This window comes from Eschscholzia californica, unplaced genomic scaffold (genome assembly GCF_041429995.1).
Source record: "Eschscholzia californica isolate CP2 unplaced genomic scaffold, dmEscCali1.0.p SCAF_3, whole genome shotgun sequence".
NCBI lineage: Eukaryota > Viridiplantae > Streptophyta > Magnoliopsida > Ranunculales > Papaveraceae > Eschscholzia > Eschscholzia californica.
In genome coordinates, this window is record NW_028238420.1 from 31,436,937 (window position 1) to 31,449,026 (window position 12,090).

Consider the following 12,090-nt stretch of genomic DNA (forward strand, 5'->3'; position numbering starts at 1 on the left):
AACTAATATATAGATGGATATGATCCAGTCTAAGAGATAGAAAGAATCGGGCTCGAAAGAGAAGTCTGAAAAGGCAAAAACCCACTTTAAGGGGGCAACAAGAGATTCCCTTAAGGGGAGATCCATGGCCAACCTTATTAAGGAGGTGGGCGGGGCAGAGTAAGCCCATTAAGGGCTACTCTGGTCGGCCAGACCATGAGGAAACCCTAGTTAGGGTTTCCCCATATTAAGAGTCCCGGTTAGTTTAAACACTAACTTGTACTTATCTTTTCTGAGAGACTTTTAGGATTCCTTATTTGAGTGGGACTCTACTAAGGTAATGCCTATATTAAGCCCCATTATGAGTTCAGAAAAGGTGTGGAATTTTCTCTGAAGAAAATCATTCTCTTCACACAACTATTGGAAAGAGAAGATTTTAGAGAAAAAGTTCCCATTCTATTTATCAAGTCTAGAAGAAGCAGTTCTTCATCTCAACCTTCAAGAAGTCCTAGCTGACTGAAAAAAGGGAGTTCGAGTTATACAATTCGGTGTCTCAAGTAGAGGAGCTCCACTTGAAGCTCTTTATCTTCCGAATACTGGTCAGAATTTAGTTCGTGGGAAAGCGATTAAAGGTATTCTTCTTCCTTCTAGTTCATAGTTAGTTCGTGTATAGATCTTGGATAACTTAGTGTTAAACATTAGATATTTGAGATTCCGCTACCAACACTAATTAGATTATGTATTAAATACATGTTAAACCCAACACTAGAGTCCGTCTAAACGGGTTGGGTGATCCTGCCTCAGGTTTTTTCCGGTCTCTGGATTCTTGCGGATCGGGCTGTTAGGGTCGGATCTCGGGTTTCCGGACCGTTTTCCCAGTCCTAACCCCCCCCCCCCCCCCCTTAAACAAATGTCGAACCAACATGAGTTTGTCACGAAAGAAGGTAAATTGAGCAAGACAAAGCCAATTGGTGAAGATATCTACCAATTGCTAAGTGGTAGAGATGTATTGTGGAAGAAGAGGACCATTCGACACCAGCTCACACACAAAATGATAATCTACCTTGATGTGTTTGGTTCGAGCATGAAAAACTGGGTTATTGGCTAAGTGTTTAGCACTCAAACTATCACTGAAGAGAGAAGATGGTAATGAAACTGGAATACCCAATTCATGAAGTAAGTAAGTAAGATACCCATAATATGTCACTAGCATCCATAACCATTGCTTTGTACTCAGCCTCAACAGAGGAGCGTGCCACAGTTGGTTGCTTCTTGGCTACCAAAACCAGCAAGTTGGAACCCGAAAACACACATAGACTAGAAGTCCAACGACGAGAGTCAGGGCACCCAACCCAATAAGCCTTGAGCTGAGACAAATCAGTCTTAGAAATGGTGATTCCTGACCTAAGAGTACCCTTTAAGAAGCTGCAAATAAGCAGTTGTGGGAGAGTGCTGAAATTAAGCAAGGTAGTTAGCACCAAAACAAATATTTGTTCGAGTTAAAGTGAGATATTGTAAGGCACCCACAACTCTTCTATAAAAAGTAACATCTTGAAGAAGATCACCATCATGAAGAGAGACTCTAGGTATATTTGGAACAGGTTAGAGCAGCGTTTACAGTCCAACATATCTTGTTGTTGAAGAATTTCAAGAGTGTACTTCCTTTGAGTCAGTAACAAAGAATCTCCATCTTTTACAACCTCTATGCCAAGAAAATAGTGCAATGATCCCAAATGTTTTATAGCAAATTCCCTTTGAAGAAAAGCAAGCAAAGAATCAATAAGGTAAGAAGAAGATCCAGTCAAGACAATGTCATCAACATAGAGCAATAAAACCATCATATCAGGTCCATGACATAAAACAAACATGGAAGTGTCTGAGCTACTTTTCTGAAGGCCAAAGTCCTGAAGAAATCTTCCAAAATTTTCAAACCATGCCCTTAGGGTCTGCTTTAGACCATACAAAGATTTCTTTAAATGGAAAACAAAATCCTTCTTAGATTGATCAACAAAACCAGCAGGTTGTTTATGAACACATTTTCTTGCAAAGACCCATGAAGAAATGCATATGAAACATCCAACTGTCGAACGGCCAATCTTTAGACATTGCAAGAGTGAGAAAGTTCTAATGGTAGTAGCTTTAACTACAGGACTGAATATTTCATGATAATCAACTTAATCTTGTTGACGGTATCCTTTAGCCACCAATCTGGATTCGTAACTATCAATGTTACCATCTGCCTTTTGTTTAAGCTTATAAACCCATTTACAACCTAAGATTTTTATACCAGGTTGAGATGAAACGTGTTCTCATGTTTCCTTGCTCTACAAAGCTTCAAAATCCTCTTTCATAGCATTTGCCCACCTAGCATCTTTGGAGGACATAGTGTAAAAAGTTGGTTCCTGACTTGTCAATTCAGAAACATAAGTAGCTGCCAAAGGGTGACAAATGCTATAACATATACCATACATAATCAGGCAAGTACTTAGGCTTCACAATCCCTCTCTAAGCTCGAGTGACCATAGTAGCTGTATAGGGTACAAGATGTAACTGAACAGAAGGAGATTGAGAAGAAGGAGAAAATGCCATAGTTGGATAAGATGAACTAAGAGTAGCCACAGATGGTAGAAATAAAGAAGGAGGAGAATGAGTGTCTGTAACTTTAGTTGGTAAAGTAACAACCTCAAGACTCAAGAGTCACTGAAGTAGATGAAGAACTAACATAGTAGCATATAGAAAATCAGACTCATCAAAGATGACATGTCTGGAAAAATATAATCTGGGTTTAACATAGTCATAACACTTATAGCCTTTATGAATAGAGTTATATTCAAGAAACACACACTTAAATGATTTTGGACTCAACTTGTCCTTCTTGTAGAACCAAGATAAGGATAACAAGTACAACCAAAGACTTTAATTAAGAAGTGAATAATCAGGTGTAGTCTGAAAAAGTACCTGAAAGGTATAATCATAACCCAACACCTTAACAGTGAAAAAAGCATCCAACTGAAATTCATTAGGAAGAGAAGCCTGAGCAAGTAATGTAAGACCCATCTCAAATATATTTTTATGTTTTCTCTCAGCTAAACCATTTTGCTGAGGAAAATGAGGGCAAGAACACCTCAAAGAAATGCCATACTCACTAAGAAAGGCTTCAAACACACCCTTTTCAAGCTCTGGAGCACCATCTGCCTGAAAATGCTTAATAAATGTTGTCAAAATGTTCTCTTTTTGAGTTTTAAAGTGTTTAAAGCAAGAGAGACTCCCAGATCTTTGCTTTAGAGGATAAATCTAAGTATATCTGTAGAAATCATCAATAAACATAATGTAGTAACTATACTCACCAGTAGAAATTTTAGTGGACGATCCCATATGTAACAATGTACCAATTCAAGTGGAGCTTTGGTATATGTAACTAAGAGAGAAAAGGGAAGACGCTTACTCTTACCCATTTGACATGATTAACAAACAGTAGGAAAATCTGAGTGTGTGAATTGTATAAGATCAGATTTTTGAAGATCATGAACAATCTGATTTGCTGGATGTCCTAATCTCTTATGTCAAAGAGAAGAAGTAGCTGAAACTATAGGCTTCAGGAGAGGTCATAGAGTCACCATAAGATGATTGATCAAAGTTTATATGGTATAGATCATTTACAACAGGACCTACATCAAGTATTTCTTTACTATAAAGATCTTTAATAAGATAACCACTAGGTAGAAACTCAATAGAGCATGAGTTTTTTTAGTGAACTTGGAAACATAAAGTAGATTTCTAGCTAAATGAGGAACATGAAGAACCTTATTCAAATGAAAATTATGAGATGAGGTACTAAGAATTGTGTACCCTATTCGAAGAATTGGAAATCTCTTGCTATTACCAATTTTAACTGCTTCCTTGCCTATATAGAGTTGAATATCCTTAAGAAGAGAATCATCAAAAGTCATATGACTGATAGCTCCTGAATCAGCCAACCAAGGTGTGGAATTATCACAATTTTTATCAGTGTTGTCATAATAGAACTCTGCATATCCAACTTAAACCACATTACATTCTTCATCTGAATCATCTGAACCATCTTGGTTATCCCATTCTTTTGTGAGATGAAGTCCAACAAATTTTGACTGAGGAGGTTTTGTATATGACTGACCTACTTGAGTTATTTTAGGTGGATTATAACAACAGAAACATTTATTGGCTAAATGACCTCATCGTTAGCAAATACCACAAGGAACAACAGAGAAATCAAAGTTCTGAGCAAGACCTCGTTTAGTAGATGAAATTTCTTGTTGATTTTGATGTGTTGAATGTTTGTTCTGATGATTTGGCTTCAAATGTTGAGCTAAATTTGGATTTCTGTTTGATTTGATCTGTTTTGACCTTGATTCCGACTAGAAGAGACATGATGTTGATTATATCTCTGATTTTGATTTGGATTATAACCAAATCTATGATTTTGAGATGATTTCTTAGTAAAAAAAATGCACAAGTAGAATCTCCAACTTGTTCTTGATTCTTAAGTAACTATTGCTCATGATGAAGCAAGCGAGGTCTGAAAGGTAATTTTATCAGTTTGATGCTCTATTGCAATGACGAAATGATCATAATCATCTCCAACACATTAAAGAATATTACGAACTAGTTCTTCATCTGAAACTTTATCATTGACTGAACTCAAAGCATCTGCAATACTATTGATCTTTTAAAGAAATTTAGTTATAGATTGTGAACCTCTTTGAACATTCTGAAGTTGTTTTCGAAGTAATGATTTCTTTGCTTCAAATTATTGAGCATAATTTGTTTCAAGATAGATCCAGATATCACGAGATTTTTTCAGACCTAAAACATCTAAAGAAATTGATCTAGAGAAGGTTGCCTTCAAGTAGGATTTAACGAAGTTATCTTGTTTTCGCCCTTGAAGATATGCCTGGTTTGGAACTTGACAATCATCTTCTTCAATGAACATCTCAGCATCTGTAACTAAACCTTCAATATATCCAAATTAGATCTATAATTAACATACTCTCGATCTGATTTTTCCATATCAGATAATTTGATTCATCTAGTTTTTTTAAAACCAAACTCGTAGCATTTGAAATAGGAATTTGAAAATTTCTAATTTCATGATTAGGTGTTTAAAGAAGCGGGAGAACTTGATAATAAGGGTAAAAGAGGTATTCAAGTCAAATATTCCTACCCAATAAATGCAAAGGAAATATTCTCATATATATCTCCAAGATATGAATATATTAGAATTAAGATTATTTTTATATCTATGTTATTTATTTCCATCTATTGTAATTCTCTTCTAGTATAAATAGATATGTAGGTATATGGTTTTCCTCACCCAAAACCTAAATCTTTCATGGTATCTGAGCCTAGAAAACTCTAACGAGTATAGTTCGATCATATTTTGCTTCCGCTTAACCGGCGGCAGTTGTCACTTCAATGACCATCGTCCGCCGGAATCGTTAAATTTTTTTTCTTTATCAGTTTCAATTAAATTAGGTTTTTTTTAGTATTCTCAGTATATTTGATTCAACAAATCGTAGTTTGGGTGATACTTATATAGGAGTAGTTGCTAATAAATAGATTATAATCAATCTAAGGAAAGATATTCAGGATGATCTTCATAGTGTTACTCAGTTCATGTTAATGGTTTATTATTCAAGTTAGTTATGTGCTGGTGGAAAATCGGTATCATAAAATAATCGTAAAAAGGGGCAGTTTTGGCAGGAGCAGTTATTTTGTTTCTTCCCATTTGGAAATCTTCTCGGTCTTTGATTATTACCTCAGTTTTGACGCTGATTATTTTTTGCCATGAACCTCTGAATCCGTTGTGATTACGTTCACTAAGTGCAATCTTGTTGCCATGGGCCTCTGGACCTAAAGTGGTTATGCTCACTAAGTGCAACCTTTTTATTAAATGACCTCTAAATCCGTTGTGATTATGTCATGTTTGCTCGTTACCACTGTCCTAAATTACTTGGTTATTTGTGTAATCTACACCAAACAAAAGCTTCTTAACAATCAATCCATTATAATGAAGTATATGCCGTAGAATCGTATCATGAAGTTTCTCTCCATGAAGTTATTTCCCAAATTGAACTTTTAGTTTGATCCTTCGTTCAATTTGCGGGAGGGTAATAAGGGTAAAAGAGGTATTCGAGTCAAATGTTCCTACCCAAGAAATTCAAAGGAAATATTCTCATATATATCTCCAAGATATGAATATATTACAATTAGGATTAATTCTATATCTATGTTATTTATTTCCATCTATTGTAATTCTCTTCTAGTATAAATAGATATGGAGGTATATGGTTTTCCTCACCCAAAACCTAAATCTTTCACTTGGTGTTAAAGAAGCGGAAGAACTTGATTCACTCGGTGACGCCATTATCATTTCTAGGTTTTGATGAACAACCTGAGATTCAAAGGAGTGGCTCTGATACCATAAAGGAAATCAGAGTGTGAATTTATTAGAATGTTTTCAATAATCACAAAAAAGTTGATCCTCTGTTTATATAGTGAGATCTTAAAGAGAGAAAGTAAAAGTTAGTTAGTGTTAGTTAACCCACTGTTAACTAACATCTAACACTCACTAAGTTCCCTAACACTTTCATTAACCTTTAATATATTCACACCTGACTTACACCTTTTACATCACTTTTTCTAAACTCTGAAATTGAGTTTAAGCTTCTTCTAAACTCTGAAATCGATCACATCTAATAACCATAATTTTTTTTAATATATCTAGTTTTTTCTTTTTTTAAACTACAATTAGTTTTTGTTTTTTAAGTTAATAAGTTTTTTGTTTTTGTTTTTTAAATCTAATTAGTTTTTTGTTTTCGAAAATATTTCACACACGTGTTTCACACATACAAAAGATCATACACTTTTTTCGCACACCCGCAAAAAACTCACACATGCGTTTCCCACATGCACAAATTTTAGGCTTAGGTCTCTCTTTAGTTGAAGTTGATTTTTGAGGCAGAGCTAAGGCTTTTAATTTTGAGTTGAGTTGAAATTTCAGGCCTAAGTCAGGGTTGCAGTGGTTGCATTAAAGTTGCTCTTATAATAGCGATTAGACCCAAAACATTGATGGATGCCCTTTAAACCGTGTAACTGTTAATAAAAAAGAAAAGAAAAAAAAAAAAGAATTGGACTATCGAAAAAGGTCGGGATTTTGGCGGGAAAAAAAGTTTTTGGGGTACAAAATTTCTTAAAGTTGAATTTTTTTTCTTTTCCAAACACACCTTAATCTCCATCTCTCTCTCGTCTCCCTCTCAGATTCTCTCTCTTTGATCTCTTCCTCTCAGATTCTCTCTCGCTCTCCAATCTGTTGAGAACGAAATTCCAACCTGTTCTTTGTTTAGAGTGAGAGTGAGAAAGTTTTAATTGTGAAATCACAGAAAGAATTGGAAAAATGGGTACCGAGATTTAGGAGGGGTTTTCAAACAACAATTTCATCGTCTTCAAGGAATGATCATGAAAGATTTTTTTTCCTTCATCAACAAATTGGGTATAAAACGACGAATCTAGTTAGTACTTCGATTAATCACTTCACGTCGCTCTTGAAATTGATCCTCCGTATGTTACTGATTGATGATTATACGAAAAACCAGAATCCCAAATTATTGCTTATCTGCTTCAGCTCTGAATTGGATTTTACTAACTAATATCACTAAGATTCTAGGGTTTGGGTTAGTTTTCTTGTCTTGTTTAGTAAATCCAAATGCTTATCAATTTGATCATTAAAAAAAACTGATTTGTTTCTTAATTGAAACAACTATTAAAATGAAAACTAGAGAGATCTGATAGAGATTCAAGAGAGAGAGATCTGATAGAGATTCGAGAGAGAGAGAAAGATCTTAGAGAGAGAAAATAACACGCCGAAATTAGTGGTGAGTGATGTTTGGAGAATGCAAAAGATCACAATTTTTTTTTTAGAATTCGACTAGGATCTACGTTAATCGTTACAAGGCATACATCATGAAGATGTAATAAGCATGATAACCGCCTAATTTAAACTAAGAAAGAAAGTGGCCTAAAGTCCAACAACAAAGAGGCCCAAAAACCCGATAAATTATTACTATTTATAGCCTAAATTACATAGGATAAATCTTGATGACAAACTGCTTCTACCGAAACTCGATGCCATGACCTCATGGACTTTAAGAGGGGTGTCCAACCACTGACCAAATTTTATTTGTTTCCACCCAGAAGTTTGTATCCCAGAAAATATATGTATTTCCCCAAAACAAAACTTCAGAAAATCCAAATCTAAAGACCTCCAATCATCCACCATCCGATCAAAAGTCAAAACCATATAAAAGGGTATCATGTTCTGTTTTTGTTTAGGGGTTTATTATAAAAAGCAGAAACTGACTCGGTAGGGTGAGTTTGAAGGAGAGAGAGAGAGAGAGAGAGAGAGAGAGAGAGAGAGAGAGAGAGAGAGAGAGAGGGAGAGAGAGAGAATAATTTGTTAAAGAAAGAAAGAAACACCCAAATATCGGAGGAAGCTTAGAAAATGTCGGCTGCAGCGCCAAACCAGGAGGAAGACAAAAAACCCAACGATCAATCTGCAGCTGTTCACATCAATCTCAAGGTTAAGGGCCAGGTATATCTCTTTTTCTCTCTAGGGTTTTGAATAGTAATATCTGATTCAACTTTTTTATTATTTGATTTGATTTTTATTATTTTTATTATTTGATTTGATCTATTTTTATTCCTGGCATGTTTTTTTTTCTTATCTGACTGTTAATTTGAGGTTTTGTTCTTTCTTGTTGTACACAATCTTCACTACTTTTGAAATCCTAGGGTTTGTTTTATGCTGAAAGAAGTAGTACTGTTTTTGTTTAAATGATTGAAGCCTTAGGGGGAATATATATGATGCTTTTGGTTGGATTTTATTCTGCCTTATTAATTTGAAAGTATAATAAGTTTGGAGAATTGCCTTTTGGTGATGGGTATTTGTTCCATCTTTATTATTTCTACCTATATACTTGTATGGATTTGATTGTATGTTCAGTATTATTTTGAGTGATTACTCTGTTCCAATTGTTATAGAAGAAGAGATTTAAGTGATTAAAAGCATGAAATGTGTGTCAACATGGAATTCTCAGGAAGCTGTGGTAGAGAATCACTTATTGGATTCCCCGTACCGTCTTTGTGTACTTTTGGGATTCAATACTCCAAATTTGGCATACCGAAATGTCCGCCCTTTATTAACTCAATTTTTGTCTTATAATCTATCTACTTCACTAGTTGAGTAATTAACCCGACGATACGAGATACTCAGATCCCCCCTTCTCTGCCTCCTCGTGTACCGCATAATCGGTACCGTCTTTGTGTGGGTTTGAGATCCGGTATCCAGAATTTGGAGAGTCGAAATTTTCAGACGTAATTAACTAGTTTCTTTGTGAAAATCTATGATGCTCACCTAGTTGAGTTTTTAATTGCAAGATTTTTTAGTTAGCTTGTTAAGATTTTAAGCTTCATAAAGATATACTGTTTTGGACTGAGTGTGTCTAATATATATGCATCATAAAGAGTACATATTCTTTAGGGAAATTTTGGTAAAAAGATGTCTACAAAAATATCCCAACACGTAGTTTAGCCGAAATAGCGTACCAAAGAGGTACACCCCCAATGTACTGGATACTCGCATGGTAGAGTGTCGCATACAGATACTTGTTCTACTACATAGCAGAGTAATATGCTTTGGTACCATTGAATTAACAATAAGTTTTTTTTTCACTTAACTATTTAGGGTGTTAAGTTTTATGGATCTACCATCTATTCCATATGCATTATAGAATGGGTAACTGTATCTATTGAATAAGACGAAAGCAGTGTGGAACAAGTTCATCTTAACCAGGATTTCTTTACAATCTGGGCGGCAGTTTTAAACAGAGTTATGACAGCCGAAATCCTGTGTCACGAAGGTATGTTTCGGCCAAGTTGGTGCCCAGATGCAAGAGGGATAATGAAAGCAAACGTCACCTGCTCCTCAATTGCTCAGGGCCTTTTCTATGCAGAACTTCTTCATTGAGTCGCTTGGCCTATCTTAAGTGATTCCAGAGGGCATTGACCAATTTATAGTCCAATGGGACAGCCTGAGATTCCCTACTCGAGGGAAAGATCTCTGGAAGATCATTCCCCATACAATCTTCTAGGGGATTTGGAAAGAAAGGAGCAATATCATTTTCGAAAATAAAATTGTGGATGAAAGTGGACTATCCTAACTATTCAAACAACCCTCTTCTACTGGACCAAGCAAATGCATTGGGCAAAGCACCTTCTTTCCTAGATTCTTTTCGTTAGCTGGGAGGCTTTTACAGATGTGATTTATGTTTGCTACTGGCCCTTGGCTGCTAAGAGGTGTCTTCCGCCTTTTTAGGCCGGCCCCTTGTATCTTTTTCCTCTTTATTTTTAATTGAATCAAATCTTCAAAGAAAAGTTATCCAGAACATACTACACCCAATTAAAAAAAAATTACCGTTTCGAAGAGGTATAACATATTATCCCTAGCATACCTCATATCAACATGGTAGCGTATTACGTAATAGAATAATACCCTTTCCACGTGACATTGTTCTTAAACATAGGACTGTATTTCTTTCGTGGCTGTGAGATGGGCAATGATAATGCCTAAAACCAGCAGAAACAGGTGAATGGGAGATTGAACTTCAATTAGCAATTTAGCATGTGTTTCAACATTGGTATTGCTTCAAGGAGTCTAAATATAGAACGGCTCATTATGTTTTGGTTCGTTTTATCATTATAATACTTCTAATTCAGTTATGGACTGAGTCGACTGACCTTATGTTCAATATGTTTGGTGAGTCACTGGGTTGACTGATTCCTTGGTTCTGGTTTATTGCAATGTGAAGCGACCGCCAAACTTGGAAAAATAATAAAGTGATAGACTGAGGTGATTGAAGGTTAGAGTGGAGTTGTAAATGGTCCAATTTTTTGCTTCATAGCACAGGTGTTTCTCATTCATAGCATTTGAGTAGTTCAGCTAGCAGATTAAATATTGTTTGTACATCATATGATGCGGGTGTCCTATTAGAAGCATCTTTCACAATCACTGATTGAGATCATTTCTATCAAAAGTGATCTCCATCTTCATTTGAGCATGCTGAATGTGGTGTTTGAGGTCCTTATGGACAAAGCACTAATTTTTTACTCTCTTTTCTATCCGGAGGCACTAAATCTTCTACTTTTTGCATCTTCTATTGAAGTGTCCTAAATAGTATTTCATAAGCGAACTGTCGGTTGAGTAGGATATTCTCTCTCCCCCACTGAGTTTAATAATTAATCATGATATGCAACATTATCATTAGGTTTCTTCGCTTGAAATCTTGATTATGATCCGTCTTACATTTGGGAATTGGAAGGAGGTTAATCTTTTACATAGCTCAAATTCCAAACCAATGATGCACCTATGTCAAGTGATGTTAGTATGTTACAATTAAAAGCCAATTCTATTACAGCAATTTGGAAGAGCCAAGTGTATAAAACAACCCCTTTCAGTAAAGCTCCTGGTTTCGCCTGTGTCAGATGGCTTCTTACCTGACAGGTTTTGGCTGTCTTTGGTTATAGGATGGGAATGAAGTTTTCTTCAGGATTAAGAGGAACACTCAATTGCGAAAGCTGATGAATGCATACTGTGATCGACAGTCTGTGGATTTGAACTCAATTGCTTTCTTGTTTGATGGTCGTCGTGTTAGGGGAGAGCAGACTCCTGATGAAGTATTTTTTCTCCTTCTCACATCTTTAAATAAAATTGCGAGTTATAATAGCCAAGTATTTGACTTGTGTGATCTTTTCTTTTTGTAGCTTGAAATGGAAGAAGGAGATGAGATTGATGCGATGCTGCACCAAACTGGTGGTTCTATACTCTACTAAAATTAAAGACTCAGCTAGTTTCTACTAAGGAAGGGATTCTCACATATTTCTATTGTGTCTGTAATTCATGCAACACTTTAGGTTTAATTACAATATCGGTAAACTCAGAGGGATTTGAAAGATAATGTTTTGTTAGAGAAGACTAAAATCTAGCTTTTGTGAATGAATGATTGATATCCATTTTCTTTC

General features: G+C 35.6%; 1 protein-coding gene across 1 annotated transcript; it reads left to right on the plus strand.

Moving 5' to 3' along the window:
- The first annotated feature begins 8,343 nt into the window (after positions 1-8,343).
- Positions 8,344-12,090, plus strand: LOC147549519 (small ubiquitin-related modifier 1-like). The gene is made up of 3 exons (XM_086669130.1): positions 8,344-8,605; positions 11,596-11,745; positions 11,833-12,090. The coding sequence occupies exons 1-3, from the start codon at positions 8,516-8,518 to the stop codon at positions 11,899-11,901; spliced, it is 309 nt and encodes a 102-aa protein (XP_086525256.1). The 5' UTR covers positions 8,344-8,515; the 3' UTR covers positions 11,902-12,090.

Coding starts and splice junctions, on each gene's coding strand:
- LOC147549519 (XM_086669130.1), top strand. CDS start 8,516: ATGTCGGCTGCAGCGCCAAACCAGGAGGAAGACAAAAAACCCAACGAT. Junction 8,606..11,595: donor ATCTCAAGGTTAAGGGCCAG/GTATATCTCTTT, acceptor CTTTGGTTATAG/GATGGGAATGAAGTTTTCTT. Junction 11,746..11,832: donor GAGAGCAGACTCCTGATGAA/GTATTTTTTCTC, acceptor TTCTTTTTGTAG/CTTGAAATGGAAGAAGGAGA.